At 38.4% G+C, this 19874-nt stretch overlaps 1 protein-coding gene across 3 annotated transcripts in view; it reads right to left on the bottom strand.

Annotated features, from left to right (window-relative positions):
- The window catches only part of CSMD1 (CUB and Sushi multiple domains 1), a 1135715-nt gene that overhangs the window by 310430 nt on the left and 805411 nt on the right, over positions 1-19874 (bottom strand). For all 3 annotated transcript variants that reach the window (XM_072142316.1, XM_072142317.1, XM_072142318.1), the window contains 2 exons: positions 11368-11537; positions 8463-8619 (listed from right to left, as the gene is read on the bottom strand). In XM_072142316.1, coding sequence (XP_071998417.1) covers positions 8463-8619; positions 11368-11537 — 327 coding nt within the window. The remainder of the gene's footprint in view (positions 1-8462; positions 8620-11367; positions 11538-19874) is intronic.

Genomic DNA, 19874 nt, shown 5'->3' with positions numbered 1-19874 from the left:
TTAGTCCGATGCGCCTTATATATGTAATAATTACATATATAAGGCGCATCGGACTATAAGGCGCGGGGTCCGGGGGCGTGGCGGGGGCGTGGCGGAGGCGTGGCGGAGGCGTGGCGGAGAGCCGACGTGACGGGACGCAGCGACGGGACGCGACGCCAAGACGCGACGGGGAACGCGGGGAAGGTGAGCGGGGAAGGTGAGAGGGGAAGGTGAGGGGGAGGTGGAGGAAGGCAGCGGACCATACTTACATAGGTCCCCGCTCCAGGTCCCGCTGGAGATCTGCTGTCTCCGGTCTCCGGTAGCGGGGACCTATGTAAGTATGGTCCGCTGCCCTGTGCCCAGCGCCATACATAGGGCGCACCGGACTATAAGGCGCACTTTGGATTTCCACGGAAATCCAATGCTTTTAAGTGCGCCTTATTGTCCGGAAAATACAGTAATTACATATTAGCTTATATTTTACTGACCCATTTGTATATGAATTATGCTGATTCCTGGAATACCCCTTTAAGTAGTTATTGGACCAGGACTTCACCGCTATATTTGCAAAGTTGCTGTAATTTTTGTGCAAGTTTTATCGCCCTCAGATCTCACATTGTGAATTTACCCACTCTGGGACTAATAAAGGATGAACTTATCATATTGACTGTTCTTTTTATCTTTGGGGCAGTACATTAATTTTCTATTGGTTTTCATCCCGCACTTTTATCTTTTTACTGCCACTTGGTACTTTAATATACAATCTACAGTGGAGTTACCGTATATACTCGTGTATAAGCCGAGATTTTCAGCACAAAAAATGTGCTGAAAAACCTTGCCTCGGCTTATACACGAGTCAATGATAAAAATAAATACATTAATACTCACCCTCCAGTGTCCCCGATGTTCCTCGCGGCTCTCGGCGGCTCCCGATCCCTGTCACGGCTCCCGGCGGCTTCTTCACTCTCCACTGGCCGGGAGATCGCGCTCACCGTCACACACTGTGATGTGACGCTGATGACGTCATCAGTGGCGACAGCGCGGCATCACAGTGTGCGACGGGCAGCGCGATCTCCCGGCCAGAGAAGAGTGAAGAAGCCGCCGGGAGCCGCAATGGGGATCGGAAGCCGCCGGGAGCCGCGACGAACATCGGGACAATGGAGGGTGAGTATTAAGTTTATTTCTTTATCTGTATAGGGGCTGCTGTATACTACTGAGGGCAGACTGCATACTGATGGGGGCAGGCTGTATACTACTGGGGACAAGCTGTATACTACTGGGGGCTGTGCTGTGTACTACTGGGGGCAGCCTGTATACTACTGGGGGCAGGCTGTATACTACTGGGGGCAAGCTGTATACTACTGGGGGCAAGCTGTATACTACTGGGGGCAAGCCGTATACTACTGGGTGCAGGTTGTATACTACTGGGGGCAGGCTGTATACTACTGGGGGGCAAGCTGTATACTACTGGGGGCAAGCTGTATACTACTGGGGGCAAGCTGTATACTACTGGGGGCAAGCTGTATACTACTATGGGCTGCCTGTATACTACATGGGGGCTGGTTGGCTGTATACTACATGGGGGCTGGCTGTATACTACACCCTCGGCTTATACTCGAGTCAATATGTTTTCCCAGTTTTCTGTGGTAAAATTAGGGGTCTCGTCTTATACTCGGGTTGGCTTATACTTGAGTATATACGGGTACTTGTTTTTTTTCAGAAATAATGCTATCTCCATTGAGCAATATTTGATGGAACATTTGGGGTACACCAAGCGACAAGAACAGTGTTTTACAAAATAACCACAGTATACCAACATAAAATGAGGATGAAAGTAATTAGAGAACAGCAAGGACTGTAGTACAGAGAAAGATTATAATAACATTTTCTGAAGGTTGCATCATTCACCAGTCAGTAGGAAGTGTACAGGGCTTTGCTTTGAATGACTTCAGCAAATCTTCGGCCACAGGACCTCACTAGTCTCTAACAATGCTCTGATTTTGATTTTAGTTCACTCTTCTTCCAGTCTCTTTGGCAGTTCTGTGACTGTTGTGGGTTTCTTGACCATAACTTTTTTTACCGAGGATTTTCCAGAGGTTTTTTATTGCGTTTAAGAACTCTGGGCTGGCATCTCATTGTTTTAATGTTTTCTGTTTTACCTGTTTTGCTGTGGGACAAGGGGACATTGTCCTGCATGACAATTGCTGGATGATTGAGTTAAGAACTCAAGGAGGGAACTATGTGTAGTTGAAGAAGGTTCTGATACACACCTGCATTCACTCTGCCATAAAGCTGTATGAGACGTTTAACTACTGCTACAGAAAACATTCCCTAAACCATGAAACTTCCTCCATCACTTTTTAGTGACTTCCCATCAGATCCAGATAAATTAAGCTTACTTTCATCACTAATATGTAACGTGGACCACGTCTCCACTTTTGTCACTACAGAATGTACTTTAAGTCCAAATGCTCTTGAACATTAAGCAATTCCAGTTCAGTGTTGAAACAATTACCCATGGAGATTCTATGAATAATCCTGTCCTCTCTTGCATTTGTCTTTTGAGGATCACCAGCCTTTTTAGTGGACTTGAATAAGTTTGTGATGATGTAAAGATGCAATATTCTAGACTGACTTGGAAAAACCAATTTCTCTTGTTATGTCTGATAGGGTCACCCCTTTGGCCATCATCTGGACAACCTACTGCCAGAGGTGTTTAGTCAGTTTGGAAAGGCATTTTTGCTAAGGCAATGAAAACTGGAAAGTTAGTCTGCCAGTTAAATATGGTTCATCAGATAATTAAGGAAATTAACACCAGGTGACAGATTAACACCAATAACTTCAGGTATCCTAAAGTATTTTCTAGTTTTGATCAGTGTTCTTTTACTATTATCTCATTTATATTTTTATTCTGTGCTTTAAAATACATAGGACTGTGAAATGATCTTGACATTTAGGAGATTGTTCTCTAATTTTGATTTCAAGTGTTCCTGCCCAGGTCATGATGCTATGAAGAGCTGCTCTGAAGCATGTGACCTTAACCCTGAAGCCTTCCTTCTTAAAAGAGAACAATCTACTCCATTAGCTACACCCACATTTGTACTAGTTGTAAGTTTCTCATAATAAATGTTAAACAATTGCAGTACATTTCCAAAAATATAACATAGCAAAACAACCGAGTAACAATACATTTTAGTTCAGATTTGAAAGATCATTCCCACAGTAACCATCAGGCAAAAGTCTTCTTTAAGGAAGATACTTCTAGAAGATTAGGAGCTTACTGATACACTGTATAAATAGAACCTTACTGTCTATGTCCGTGGAGGATTTTTTAGTTTCTGTCTGAAATGTGGCTCTACAATCACTAAAAATATAGTCTGTAGTTTGATTTCTTAGGAAATGTCAAGACCTGCTTTAGTCAAGATTCACGGAGGGTACTTAGAAAAACTCAACACTTGATGTTACTGTTTGTATAAATGGCAGAAGTGTTCCAAGTCTGCCTTCATGAAATTCCTGGAGAATTATTGATGCGTTCCTCAGAGACACAACATGAATGTGCTGTGAAGCCTGTCAATGCTCTCATCCAAAGGAACCTTTATGTTGTGAAGAATATATATGTTATTTAAATACATTAAATGATTATTATTATGACATTATAGCCTATATGGTTATGTGTTATTACATATATTATTAATTATTGGTACAATTTAAAACCGCTTTTCCTCTGCAATATAGTGTGTCTTTTTTCAGTCTAAATAATACATTACAGCAGTGAAAAAGAAAGAAAAAAGGACAGGAAGCCTGGAATAGTAGCATATTTGTATTAGTAATGAAATTTTATAAAAGTTACAGCATTCAATGCATACATAAATAAATGAAGCATTGAATAAGAAACGACATGACCGCTAACTCTAGTGTATAATCTAACAGTTCTGACAGTATTCTCTTTATATCTGGTGGATATTGACGCAGCATGATGGTCTGTGGGGAACAAAAAACCTCTGCTAAGGTGTTGCTGCACTTTCCCCTCATGCTGCTTTTCCAAACTTCCGCATGAATGAATTAGAATTCTTATATACATTTGTATGGCACAGCACTGTGATGGACCCTGTGGATTTTTAAACGACTGTAGCAGTTCTGACAGACTCAAAAGATGCAGTGTTATATTCAGCTTTTTAACTTCAACTTACTTGCTTAAATATTTCCTGTTGAAAAGCAACTGTTACAAAATCCTCCTACATTGTATCTAGGAAAGTTAAGATATTAGTCAAATTCTATTTTTTATGAAATGTTACTCTAAGACAAATATTTACCTAGCATTTGCAACATCTGAGACCACTCAGGCTTCAGTGCCATCCAATGCCTGTAAAGTACAGCAGAAGAAGTGGTTTTATCTGTGATTTTGTTCTTAGATTGCATTATGTCCTGCACTAGTCTGAACACTGCTTAATTCCACTCCTAGCTCTTTCAATTGATTTCCATCACACCAGTCAGTCTCCTGTTGACTTTGTTCTGGGCTGCAGGTATATCTTAGATAAAAGATATCTGCAGATATCTTATAAATAAATTGTCCACCAATTTCGTAGTGGGTGCTAAAAGTCTTCTTTGGAGCTTGCTAGTATTTGCTGGATTTTTTTTATCTTTTAACTGCTTGTGTTCTGACCATCTGACCTCTTAGTTTTTGTACGACCATTATTTTGTGATTGTTCACGCTGTTTTGTTGTTTCTGTGTTTTTAATTTGGCACAGTCAGGGAACATTGACCATTTGTCACCTAAAGTGTAGAGAAGGATAAGTACATAGCTAGTATAAGTCGGTGTGTCTAGATTTATTTTCCGTTCCCGAGCAGTAGCATAACAGTATTATAGTTTATATGAATTTAGAAAAAACTTATGTTTTTTATGGATTCTGAACAGAAATAAATCTTTGCAATAGAGATTGTTGAAGAGATTGCCATACATATATTTCTGCGACAGATCTTAATTTGATGTATGAAATGAGTGTGTGGCTACATTTCGTCCAAAATCTAGACTACTATGCTGACCCCTGATATAAAAATCTGCTACAACATAAACCAGTTATGAAATGAGCTTTATCTAGACATTTACTTTAAAACAGATTATCGTATATACTTGAGTATAAGCCAACCTGAGTATAAGCCGAGGCACCTGATTTTAACACAAAAACCTGGGAAAACCTATTGACTCAAGTATATAGCCATCCCTGCCCCCTAGTATATAGCCAGCAGTGCCACAGTATATAGCCAGCCCCTGCCCCCTAGTATGTAACCAGCGCCTGTCCCCTAGTATAAAGCCAGTAGCCCCCCCTGCCCCCAGCGGTCTATGTCCCCCTGTACATAGCCAGCAGCCCCCTAGTATATAGCTAACCCCCTACCCCTTAGTATATTGCCAGACCCATGCCCCTACTATATAGCCAAAAGCCTTGCATATAGCAGTGCCTGGCCCCTTGTATATAGTCAGCAGCTTCCTTGTATATAGCGAGTGTCTTCCCCCGTGTATATAGCCATCAACCCGTGACCCCCAGTATATATCCAGCAGCCCCCTAGTATATAGCCGGCCAGTGTGCCCTTAATATATAACCATCAGTCCCCTAGAATATAAGCAGTGTCTTCCCCAACTATATAGTCAGTGACTGCCCCCCCCCAGTATAGAGCCAGTGCCTGCCCCCCAGTTTACAGCCAGTGGCTACCTCCAGTATATAGCCAGTGCTTGCAAGCCAACAGCCCCCTGCCCAGCCTACAAAAAACCTAACTCTCTACTCACCAAATGGTGTTCTTTACAATAGTATGTGAAGAACAATATGTGTGAAGAATCTTCACACATATTGTTCTTCAAATACTACTGTAAAGAACACCGTTCTGCACTCGTGTCTTCTGATAAGTTAGCAGATGTATGGAAACATCTGCAATGTGTTCTTCAGCTAAGTACACATTGCAGATGTTTCCAAACATCTGCTAACTTATCAGAAGACTTTAGTGCAGAACGGTGTTCTTCACAATAGTATGTGAAGTACAATATGTGTGAAGAACACATTGCAGATGTTTAGCACGGGTCATTCTCCTTTTTTAAATTCCACAAATATTCCATTGAATAAAAAAAACAAAGAAACAGGATTGACTTCTTTATTTCCCAATAAAATGGCACATTTTATTGCAGAGCCTTAGTCCCCTTGAAAAATGCTCGAGTCTCCCATTGACTTCAATGGGGTTCGTTATTCGAAACAAGCATTCGAGCATTGGGAAAAGTTTGACTCGAGTAACGAGCACTCGAGCATTTTAATGCTTGCTCATCTCTAATTAGGGCCCATTTACTAAGAGTAGTAGTGCAGGGTACTGTGAATAGTGCAGGGTCGCGAAATTCTTCATGAATCTGGCGCTCCCTGAACTGCCCCTGGAGTTCACCAATGTTTTTTAGGTGCACCTTTTACATAGGGCACACTTCTGTTGAACTTTGCATCATAAATCTGGTGCACCATGTGACTGAGCACTGGAACACCCTCTAATTTTTTCGCATGATGCCAAGTGCAGCTGCACCACAAAATGGTTGCGTGCAACACAATTGTAGTGCAGACACTTCTTAAATAGCTGTGCAAGCATTTTGCACCTCAAAGAACTTGCAAGGGCCACCAGAAAACAGGCACAGAGCACTTAGTAAGTGTTCCCCTTTGAGTCCTATCTAGAGCAGTAGTATACTGCCCAAAATTTACTATGACAATTAGTCATAAACATGGATCTGTGACTGTTTGCTTCTGTGCCTATTTACTCAGCTTTACTTGTGGTGTATCCTCATCAAAAGAAGAATGATTGGTAAATTCCAAGGGAACCTTTCACAACATTAACTCCCCCAGACCCTTTAACAGTACCTTCTTTTGTAACATGTACATCCCCTGAAGGTTTTTAAGCATATTTCTAGTTTGCAGCATGAATGAGAAATCATTTGTTATTATTTTGTAGGATGCAGTCAGGCAACCATGCCTCCTGCCGTCAGTTAATCCCGCCTCCTTCAGACAATTAACCCCACCTCCTGCAGCCAGTCTGCTCTGCTCAGTGCATGCATCTGGCGTCTCAACCCTGCCTCTTAATTGCAATGTTATTCTCTGGCTATTCAGAGCAAACTGACTTTGGGAGGTGGGGTTGCAGGAGGCTGAGTTGCAGGAGGTGGGGTTACCTGACTGCAGGAGGCTTGGTTGTCTGGCTGTCTGACTGCCTCATACAAAAGAATAAAAGATGATTTTTCATTCATGCAGCAACCTAGAATTCTACTAAAAAGACTTCTAGTGGACATACATATTATAGAAAAGGGTACTTTTTGTTGTCCTTGGGGTTTAGTGTGATGACAGGTTCCCTTTAACATTTTTTTAGCTCCATTATTTTTCTTCCATTTATCTACATAAGATTCTTTCTGGCAAACTCGTCACCTATTCAAAATGGGTCAGCTTTTTGAAGTGGCAAAATCCTATACATTTATATAATCAATACAGGCAGTATAGGTTCTGTAGGTTTGTTCTTAAGTTGAATTTGTATGTAAGTCAGAACTGTTTATTTTATAATTGTAACCCCAACCAATTTTTTTGGTATATGTGACAATTAAATTTTAAAAATGTTGGATTGCCATAAGAACCAAGATTAACAATAAAGCTTAATTGCAGACACCTTTGATAACTGTTACAGCTGTTTATTGTAGCCTAGGGATAAAGTACCGTAAATTGCCAATTACTAGAGATCTGTTTGTGACTAGGGGTTGTCAGTAAGTCAGGTGTTCTTAAGTAGGGGGCTGCCTGTAGTATTCATATCATATTATATCTGTTTGAATACAGAGTGACAGAGCAGGAATATTCATAGAAATGTCAAGCATTATTAATTTCATGCAAAATTAAAGAGCCCTCACATGTGAAGACAAACATCTAGTATGTTATTGAACTTATTTCACAATTTAGATTCCTGTAGATACTCTTGGCTGCTTTGTTTTATTTGTAAAGTTCTGTATGTTAATTAATGACAATTATATCATCATTTATGTAGAACACATGGTGCATAAATGATCATGGATTGCAATATGTAGTATTAGCAGATATTTTTTCTTAGAATTTTACTCTTTAAGTATATAATTTTACTTATATTATGTTCACAATAAACTTGACATTAAACGAGAAGCCCTCCTATATATAATTTATACAGACATTAAAATGCAGCCTTGAAAGGATATTTCTATTATAAAAACTGATGGCATATTGAAAAGATCCTCATGAAAATGGAAAATGAATGGACCTCTGAAGTCCTTTAGTATATGGAAAAACTGAGAAGGATGTAGCATTGTCACACTATAACCTCAGGATTACTAAGGATCTGAGCACTGGACAGAAAGTAATGTCTTATTGTCACTAGGGACAACAGGATTGCAACAGGATTGCAGATCAACAAGAATAATTACAGTATTGTATGTATCTAGGATAAAATTTACTTACTGTTATAAACAAGATGAAAACCAATGTCTGTGTCAGATCCATTGGTGTTGAATTCTATCCACAAATGATTTGAAGTGCTGTTAAGAGTTACCTTCGATAACTCGTTTTTTGTAAAAGCTCCTACAAGTCGAGAAGAACTATTTGTCCCGTCATACACCTAAATAAGAAAAACAAAACTGGCATGTTAAAAACAAACAGCGGCTGATAAATAAATCTCTTCTAATTCCTTCTATGTAATTCATTTTCAAAATCCTTATTGTGGGAAAAAGAATCATTTGGTTATAAAAGGCTTCTTGACAGGTTACATGAAAGATCAAAACACTTCACGTGCTGTCAAGACTTGTATAGTCAATTATGTTTTCAAACATGTTAAACCCTTTTTCCCCATACAATTAATATTCATACCTTTACCTTTCATTTGAGATTTTATAACCTCAGCCTTTTTGATAATCTACTTAGACAACTTCAATATAGATAAAAAAAAGATTGGTGACATTTCACTACAGTGTGTCTTTTCAAAGATCATCAATGGGGGAGAAAAAAAGAAATTGTCCACTCTGTTCCTTTCTGTCAGCTTCTATTAAAAGGAAATTGGAAATTTGAAGCTAAGCTGTCATCTTGCATCTTTGACTTGGTGCATGAGGTGACTTCAATTTTGGATGTAAGTTATAAGAAAGAAAGTGCTGTAGAACAATTTAATAATACAAGGGTCACTATTATATGGCTGTCAATAAAACTTTCTACTGGCAGAGCTGGAAACTGTTCATGATTTATTTATTAACATAATAAAGGTCTAATTATTCATATCAATTTTATACATTAAAAAATGTCGAACTTTTATATAAACATCAACTGGTTTGAGTCCTAGTAATGGGATTGTCAACAATTGGGAGCATGGAGGTTCATGCATTTTGCTCCTTTGATTATTTAACCTTATGTATGTATAGTATGAGAGCAACTTTGGCCACATAAAGGGGACCTGTCAGGTATTTTTTTTTTCAAAAATACCCTTTACTGTCCTAAATATGTACAGCACCTTTCCCCTGGAGCTCCTCACTGACATTTCTGGTTTTGAAAAGGCAATCGGTATATGCAAATATATCACTGAGATGGTGTACATTCATCAACTCTTCAATTACACAAGATTTGGTTGGCAGTTAGGGAGTGCATTTGGATGGCATCAGATGGTGAAGGAAGTATTAGAGGCTGTAATTTGTGTGAAAACTGCTTTCCAAGATAATTTTTTAATTAAAAAATACCTTGACTTTTAGCAACAGAAAGTTTAGTGTAAAGTATGGAAAAACTCATTACATGATTCCACACAAAATTGGAGTTTTCTCCACAGTTTACTATGGAAAAACCTTACAAAATCCTTTTAAGTAGGTAAGTGTGTTACTTGAAATATCGATAATATAGTAAGTGAGCGAAACAGCAAGTCAGCTCTAATGGTTCCATCCCACTTGTTTTATATATTCCTGATAATCATTGATATTTAACAAAATAACCCTATTTCCTAAAACACAGTTGCTGTGGAACACACTGTTGGTTACAGGTCATGTATGTGGCAAGCTGTAACAGTTAACCATTATGGCAGAACTTAATACTATTCTGAATAAAATAATTTTCTGTGCAATTTTACTGATCTATTATAATTTAAGGCATATCTACAGAAAACATAAGCGGAATGTAATTTCTAATAATATTACAGTACAACGTTAGGGGAAGTGTTTATATAATGGCTTATTAAAGTACTCCTTTGTATTCCACATTTACAAGGGGTTATCCAACATAAAAAAAATCTGCTGCCGACAATATAATGATGTGGTTTTAATTTTTTGTTAATATTTTTGCCTTATTTAACTATGGCATTCTAACAATGATTAAGAAAAAATACTGGAATACTGGTGGAAAATACTGAAAACTATAAAATCTTGAAGGTTAACCATCATTCTGAGCAAAAAAAACATCATTCTGCTCCAGGTGTCCCTGGGAATCATTTCTCAATGTATATGCCCCCCGTTTAGTAGCTGTTGTGGACCATAGCAATCATGGTTTCCAGCTCTAAAAAGGACTGCAATCAGCAAGATAGAGGGGCTGAAACTGCCCCTGTGATATCATCACAAGCATATGCTGCTGTCCAATGAGACCATAGCTTGCGCATCTTAGACACACCCACACAGGCGAGTGTGGAGCCCTTAGCTAAGAGGCTAAGTAATATACATAAGTGAAAATGTAAAGGTTTAATCAATGCCAAGAAAAGTTTCAGTATTATAACTTTTGCAACTATAGAAGAGTAAACACCAACACAAGTAATAGGGGAACAGACACAATGTACCCCCACTAGATTAAATAGATTGTTCCCAAAATCAACTAGCATCACACAAAAAAAAAACAGCTAAAATGTAGAAAGCATAAAATAACACTTTATTAGACCAATTAAAACAAACCATTTGCTTTTGGGATTTAAGGGACTAAACCTAGAGTTTCTGAACTTAAAAGACATGTTAAGTTGATAAAGAAATTGATGTAATCGATGAAAAAATCCCTAGGTGCAGTGATCTATGTGAGGCAACAAACATGTGCAATATCAGTCTGCAAACGATAGACCCTTGGGATACATGTAACATGGGTGTGTGAAATCCTCTTATGCACAAGTATGTATGAGCCCATTGAAATACAAGGGCCACATGCTAGCCATTAAATGAACAAAGAGCACATGGGCAAAGACAACAATCATGTGCTTGAAATGTGTTCATCAAAATAAAGTATAATCACAAGTTATGTTTCATCATTTAGCATGCTATAAATATATAAAATGTTACATCATTAAAAAAATTAAAAGAAAATAAGAAATAATTTTATGAGCTTTTCATAAATTTCTAGACATTTTGAAGTATATTATTACCTTTAGAATGTCGCCTTCATAAAGCTGAAAAGTTCTAGCCCATAGATGGATTCCCTTTCCAGGTTCAGTTTCAATTCTGTATATGCATTCATGGTTGTTGTCATAGTTGGCAGGGAAATTTGGGGATAGCAGTGTTCCTTCATTTCCGGTTACTGTTGCTCCACATTCAGCTAAAGATAATGGGTATATTTAAAACAATGTAAAAAATTGAGAATTATAATTGCTCTAAATTAATATTTAATTGTAGTAAGCACCAATTTTATACAAAAGTCAATGAAACCATCAAAGCCATCCAGCTCTTTAGATGAATTATAATTTCTGTAAAATCCCATGAGACCTAACCTTCATTTGTCTGTAGTTAATTATATTGTTTATGCAAAACAATCAAAATTTATTGTTAGTAGCATAGTATAGACATTGATGGTAAAAAGTGAGTAGAGGGGGTGCTCGGGGGCACTATTGTAGTAACTTCTGCGTCGTCAGAGGAGACAAAAACTCAGCAGATATATCTTATATGGAGATCAAACTGTAGGTTTCTGGACTTCGGTATGGTGCTCTAATCGCAGTGACAGGTCATTGACATAGACTTCGTGGTAGAAAAATGGAAAAAAGTTGGCACTCACCACCTTTAGTAAAATTCTTTTCTTTTATTAAGCCATTTAAAATTCAGCGTACACAACAGGGGAGGGTAGCGAAGGAGGATGCGTTCTTTCACCAGGGACGAATCGTTTCGCGCTTTGGTTAGCGCTTCATCTTTCGCTTCATGAAGCGCTAACCAAAGCGCGAAACGATTCGTCCCTGGTGAAAGAACGCATACTCCCTCGCTACCCTCCCCTGTTGTGTACGCCGAATTTTAAATGGATTAATAAAAGCAAAAGAATTTTACTAAAGGTGGTGAGTGCCAACTTTTTTCCTTTTTTCTACCATGAAGTCTATAGACATTGATGGTATATGCTGGCATTGATAGTACAGTACAACTGAGAAATTAGACCAATGTCTATTTCAGTTACCATAAAGAATAATTAAAAAAAAAACTATTAAAGCTAAATACTAATGCAGCAAACATTAAACCTGCAATGTTGGTAGACAGCCATTAACACAAGAGAGGTTAAGCCATTCCAAGGGACAATTTACAGCCTTTCTTTACAAACTAAGCAGAATTTCTTAAATGGGTATACTAGAATATGTTTCACAACACTTCCCCCTACACAATATCAAAAATTATCTCAACAATTATCTGAAATGACAATTCATAATTAAGTTGTGCACACAAAAATGACAGTAGTTCAATGGGGAGAGTGTAGGTCTAATGGCGTTAGAACAAAAGTCCCATTTACCATGATTGTGATGTCATAAAATATATCTTTGGCATTACAATGCACAGAAAACAGTGATTAGTGAATATAATGATAACTGCCCTTACTATGAAGGTCATATCCTTATATTTTATGGTGGTGTGTGAACCCAATCAGTTAAAACATAGTAGGAGGTAGCATAAGTGTATATACCCATGCCATTAAGTTGATTTAGTTGAGTAACCTCAGTCTTATAGAATTGTGGAAATTAAAGGTTACTGCTTGGAGCCTAATCTAGGAGTGGTATGAATATTTACAATGCAGAAACAAGAGCAACTAGTTAAAGGCCTGTAGATTCGCCATGATGGCAATATTCACTACATTAAAATTAAATACATTTAAACCACAATGAAAACACTGCCCAGAAACAGTGAAGTAAAAGAGAAAAAAGGTGACTGCTTATTCCTAAGGGTTTACATGGTTAAAAGACAAAGATTCAAACAATAACTGCTTATAATATCTGTATGTAGATTCACACATATTCAATTATTTCTGGTTATCAATGTCTCTCCTGTGATTTATGTCCATGTTCATTTTATCTCAACATTCATTTCCTGGAAGCTTTTCTTTCTAAGGACAAAACAGACATGTTTATTATACTACTTTTAATTTCCTCAATCTACATATTTCTCCTTTAACCTTCACTTTTCTCTGCTATTGTTTTTGTGCCCATTAGTCTTACAGTGAAAGGCAGACAGCCAGTTGTTTAGCATAAGAATCAATTACTCTCCCAAACCTCCAGAAAAATAAGCAGCCTAGCAAGAGAAAGATTTCTGCTTCAGCTCTACCAGCAGGTGAATGATACTCTCTCTTGTGTACAGGTAGCATTTAGGTTAACAGATTAGAGGTTTACTGTCAAAATCTAAGTATTTCCAAATATCTTTTCTTAAAGGCATCTATTTGACTTATTAAATCTAGTTTTATAATGGGACCTGGGACCAATACAGAAATGGTGGTATTCCTTTAAGCACAGCACCTTTGTGAGTACCTGTATCTGCCCAAAGACATTGGAGGACATTTACATAAAATGTTGTTACCTCCAGTGGTTTGATTTCTGAGTAGCTGTTGGAAATGAGATACATATTTAATTTTGTGCCGCTTAGCAGATAATATTTCTGTCCCTTGGACCATTTTCTGTCTCGAGCACCACAATTGTGTGCAACGCTAAGCAGGATGCTAAGGAGCCGCAGCAATGGCTACTGTAGAAGGTGACCCGGAAACCTTCTGAGTGAAGGTTTCTATTCTTCTACACCAATTTTCTCTACCACTTTCCAGTGCCAAAAAATTAAAAAAGACACATGCGTCCACACCACAAAAACCATACTCCTTTTTTAGAGCAAAGTACTAAAAGAAGGCTCCAGTGCCAGCAATTCTACTAAAACCTGGTACAGACTATAGTAAATGCATTGGACAGGGACATCCCCAGTCCAATCCCATTACCTCCCTACTCTGCCCATGCACCAGGAAATGCAACTTTTTCATAGATTGTACCCCAGAAACCTAGAGTACAATACTAAGTTGCAGAGTACTCAAAACCCAATCTTGGCTCTTTGATCATGTTTGATTCTGAGTTTAGATAATATAGGATATCCCTGTATTTAGGTAGAACTGAAGAATCAAAAAAAACAGTACTCCAATGAAGTATGAATGGTTTATTCACAAAAAACGAGAAACATATAGAGGCCAATTCACTAAGAATGGTGCAAACTGCACCAAGTGTGGTTTGCATGTGTTTAATACAGGTTGCGCCAGATTCATGATTTCTGGTACCCGTTCTTCATGAATCTGGGGCTCCCTGAACTGCTCTGACAGAGCGCACAACTTTTTTTATTGTCTTTCTTTAACATGGGGCGTACAGCACACTTTTGTCAGACTTGCATGTTAAATCTGGCGCACAGTCCAACTGAGCACCGGAAGACCCCTTAATTTGTGTCGCATTATGCCTAGTGCAGATGCGCCAAGAAAGGGTCGTGTGTGACACATTTGTGGTCAGACACTTTTTAAATACCCATGCAAGCAGTCCACCAGGAAACTGTCGCAAAGCCCTTAGTAAATTTGCCCCATAATTTTTCAGCCTCTCCATGGAGCCATTTTCAAGTGAACTAGAAATGAGGACTCTATTGTCTGATATACAGTTTTTACAATTATTTTTATCAAAAAGAGAATACTCTACCACTTGAAGCTGCACTGTGTGACAACACACAGGATTAGGCCATTGCCTTTGCTTTGTAGCGTTGACTTGTCTAAAATGTACTTGTATAAAATGGTCTTAAGTAGATTTAACTTTTATAACTTTATCTGTGTAAATGCACACACTCAGATTTATGTAGGTTTGTGCTAGAAAATACCTTGAAACAAGATAAACCATTCATGATGTCCCTAGTCTCAGACAAAATCTCATCTTCTGAGTGTCACAATAGTTCTTATCAGTACATCACAGGTTCCTAACACTATCTGGGCCATGTATTTGAATCCAGTGCCTCAGTCACAGACATAATATGGAATGTTCAAGAGTTGTAAGCACACAACTCAATTTTTCCCTTGAGAAATTCCATTATACTCAAACCCTTATGAGACAGGAAATTGAAAAGTCACTTACTTGTGGAAAACATCACATGATTCTCTTTAAAAGCTGAATGCACATTTGTCACAGTGTAGTATATTCTACAGTCTAGCTTTCAATAAACAAGAATCATCTGGGAATTAACTGCCTGCATATGTTAAGTACATTACTTTGCACCTCTACACATCAATTATGTAAAGTAAGTATAATTAAACTCAATAATTACTAAGTTATTTTTTCAATTCTACATTACAAAAAATGCAGTAAATGCCTTAATAAAAAAAAAGAGAAACACAGATTAATACAGTATCCAGAGGATCCAGAAAGGTAGTAAACCACAATCAGAGTGTTACAAATTCATTTACCTTAAAAAGGGAACAAAAAAATCTAATCCTCAGGATACCTTTCAGACAAGAACACACAATGCACTTTGCACCACATTTACTTGTACACGATTTTCTGCATATAACTAGTGTTTTGTTGCTGCAATCTTTCCCTCTTTGCATTTAAATACGTTGTTCATGTTCAGGTGTTCAGGAAAGATTAGTTTACCGAAACTGGTGTATGGCGTGGACTAATAGCCAAGAATAAATATATATATATATATATATATATATATATATATGTAATGTATATATATGAAATTTCTATACTGCAAAAACTCAGGAATAAAGCAGTTATATTTAATTTCATAGAAAATAATCTGTCTTACTTTCTTATTGGTGTAGGTCTAATTTTCCGGACAGATTGACAACAATGTTTTTGGCCGCCACTCATTTAGGAATGTACAGTAATACAGCTTCATTCAATAACATGCAGAAAGAAAACACTGGAGCTTGCGCTTTATCAACATTCAAACTTCCCCCAATCCGAAAGTGATGAATATCCTAGTCATGCGATAAGTCTGCTGGATTTGAGAATATCCATTTTAATCTTGTTACATATAGCAGGTTTGTTCTGATAAACTCAGTCTATGCATGTGTGTGATTTACCGGACCAAGCCCAGAATCACTGAACTGAACTGAAATGCATGGTCCAGTTCAGTGGTTCTCCATTTGGTAAATCCGCCACGCACTAAGAGTTACTTTGTCAGAACAAACTCGCTTATAAGGAACATACTTAAAGGGGATGGCCACTTTAACTTATTTTTTTGAGGGGCTTTGGAACAAGAATTTAAAAAAAAAGCTACAAAAAAGAATACAAAGGATTTGTACTGTGTTCTTTTCCTTTTGATTTGGGCCAAGAACCCGACAAAAGTACCATCCCACATTTTTGGAGTGCGGTTCCCCTGTTTTCTAAACAAAAATTATTGTCACATAAGAAATTCCCTAGCATTGTCCCAATCCTCCTGTGCATTCAGCCATGGTCGGCTCCCTCACTGAAGCTCCATGAGACATTCCTGGGTTTGCTCCCGCAACGTAGACAGAGAGTGCAGAAGGAACTGCTTTGAACACTGTGCATGAGAAAATGTTATGTGATGTGATGTGTGCGGGGCGTGTAGGAACCCAGGAAGAAGATTGCCCCCACTAGTCCCCCCCAACATCAGAATGGACTTCGGAACATGAAGAGCATAACAGGTGAGTCTGGTACAGGGGGGGCATATATTAAAAAAAAGGTAATGTGAAAGTGGCCAACCCCATTAAGGTATTTTAATTAAAACCTTTTCTTTTTACTAATGTTAGTGATCTTTATAGGTTAGGCATCAGGGTTACTTTGCTTTGGAGGTCATAAAACCAAACCAGACCAGACCTGGAAGCAAACAATCTGAAAATTCAACCTCTAGTTGTGTTGGAGTTATCTTCAAACCCTCTGTAGCTGCCCAACTTTATTATTCAGTCACTACCTTTTTAAAACAATATGCATGAATACAGAAATACTACATTATTGGTTTTCCTGTGCCCATCATTTTAGCTCTCGCTATCTTTCAAAACTTCATGTACAAGAACATTCTCTGGCAGCAATGACATTAACTTTTCTTATTTGGAAGTTATTACCATATACAGAGTGGCATAATCTGCCTAAGATCTCTGCTTAAGTCTGGGCACATATTTTGGCTGATATCACTTTTGTTGCAAGTGCTCAATTAATTACACTGGTTAAAAAGGAACACAATGCGGGTCATCTAGCCTTTGTGCTAATAGATTTATATCAAATGAAGATTGCTCTTTAGCAAGTCACTGAACTAATTAAGGTGTTACATGGGTTATACAGTATTTTGCAAGGGAGTACATATTGATTCTTGCTTCACTTTCCAATCACTTTACTGTGCTTAATTTGCATCTTTTCTAATCAAGATTTTAACAGCATCCTATCAAGAAAACTATGACTCATACTGATGTACGAGGCCTGATCATGAAATACTAATGCACAAAAAGCACCAAATGTATTTGTATGTATATCTACATATATGCATGCATGTTTAATAACCAGTGGCGTAATGTTGTCCATAAACATAAGCTGAGTATCAGCTGTAGCTGTTAGTTTTGCCCGGACTGACTGACCAATAGAGATAAGGGTGGGAAAGTTAAATTTAAACATGCTCAATACTTTTGTTCTCTGGGGCACCAATAGCTTTCTTACCTTTTCCCTGTGTGGACATGCACACCAATAGCTTCCTTACTTTTTCCCTCTGTGGAATTGAATTTTGATTTTTTTTTTTTTACTATTTTTCAAACCCCTTACTTTGTCTGATTGATCCTACCATATTTTGCCATACTACAGTATGTCAGTTTATGGAGATTTCCACATCATCTATTGCAATTTGCACATTGCATATTGTAATAGATGGGCTAAAATGAGACAGCCTCGGGTCTTTGAGTGTCCCAAGCCTGTCATAGCAACAGATTGCCGCTCCCTGATGATGTCACTGGGAGTGACGATCTAAGCCAACATGGTGGCACCCATGCCAAAGCTGCCGGTGGTAGTAAAATGCCGGCAGCTTTGTCAGTGGTGATTGATGGGTTAACACCTACGATGAGTGCTAGCACTATTTGTGGTTGTTAACAGTGGGTGTTTGTTGCAATATGCAGCAAAATATGCACTCACCAGCTGTGGAGAGGGTTCAGCCCTTGAGCCCTCTCCAAGCACCCATAGCCGACATCATTAAGGGGTTAAGGTGGTAAATGAATAATCTAGCTGCAAATGTCTGTTTTTTAATGCAAAATCCACATAGGAATATATAGGCCCATTTCCAACAACCATCACTTTAGTGGTTTAATACAATGGGAGTGATTTATCATTGGGTTTTGTTATGTTTAGAGTTGTTTTGGAGCAGTTGTGGTACAAATGCTACTTTGAAACTTTTTTTATTGCGCCAAATGAACATAGGACAGTGCAAAATCACTTTGACATAGACCCTGCTTGCACCAAATTCATTATTTGCATAGACTAGTTTTCAAAATATGACTGAATTCATGATTTGCGATTTGGCACAAGTTTTGGCACAAATTCAGACCAGACCCTACTCTGGTCTATGTTATGACTTTTTTGGGGGGTCTTGTGACTTTTCAAGCAACAGTCGCAAAAAACCCACACAGCAAAAAACACTGCCAGCAGATTTATCAAGGGCCAAAGACACATTAATGAATCTGAATCTGCAGTGGAACTCCAAAGACAGACATAGAACTGTCGTAAGGAGCCAGTCTAATGATGAATACCTCCCATTGTGTTTGTTAACTGTGTAAGAAGGCTTATGGCTGTTTAGAAAACCATAGTTCAAGTATGCTTGTACAGCTGAAAACAAATTTGGCTGATTAGAGAAGCTATAAATCTGACCTTCCTTTGAGCTGGTTGAGAATCGGAAGCATCATTTGTTTGGTCTATGAGAGTCTCACAATGGCCAGAAAAAATAACTTTCATGTGAAACTTGACAGTCTATTCATGATTTTTTTTTAGAAATGAAGGTCATTCCATGAGACAAATTTCCAAGAAACTGAATATTACCTACAACAGTGTGCACTAGTCTCTTCAGAAGAGAGCACAAACACCCTCTTACCAGACCAGAAAGAAGTGGGAGGCCACATTGCACAACTAAGCAACAAGACAAGTGAATTAGAGTATCTAGTTTGAGATAAACATGGCCGCCGGTGCAGCGCTGGACTCGACAACCTTCCGGCCCGCATTCACAATGCTGTGAATAGGGACGGCCAGCTGGAAGCTGAATCCAGCACTGCTCCGGCGGCCATGTTTGTTTACATGGCGCCCGGACTCGAGCGACAGCAGCGCTGGATACCGGAGGGCACTGGGAGGTAAGTAGGACTTTATTTTTTTTTAAGCAGTGCCCTCCCGGCCTCCCTGAGTTTTTTTTTAAGAACTCGGACAACCCCTTTAATATGGACAAAAGAACCCAAACATTGGACAGAGGAAGATTGGAAAAAGTGTTATGAAGATGAATCTACGTTTGAGGTGTTTGGATCACCCAGAAGAACATTTGTGAGACATAGAACAACTGAAAAAATGCTCAAAGAGTGCCTGAGGCCATCTGTCCAGCATGGTGGAGGTAATGTGATATTCTTGGGCTGGTAAAGTGGAAGATTTGTACAAGGTCACAGGGATTTTGAATAAGGAAGGCTTATTCCATTTTGAAACGC

The sequence above is a fragment of the Engystomops pustulosus genome, chromosome 3, assembly GCF_040894005.1.
Source record: "Engystomops pustulosus chromosome 3, aEngPut4.maternal, whole genome shotgun sequence".
Lineage (NCBI taxonomy): Eukaryota > Metazoa > Chordata > Amphibia > Anura > Leptodactylidae > Engystomops > Engystomops pustulosus.
The sequence above is the reverse complement of the archived record's forward strand: the minus strand, read 5'-3'. Positions and strand labels throughout refer to the sequence as shown.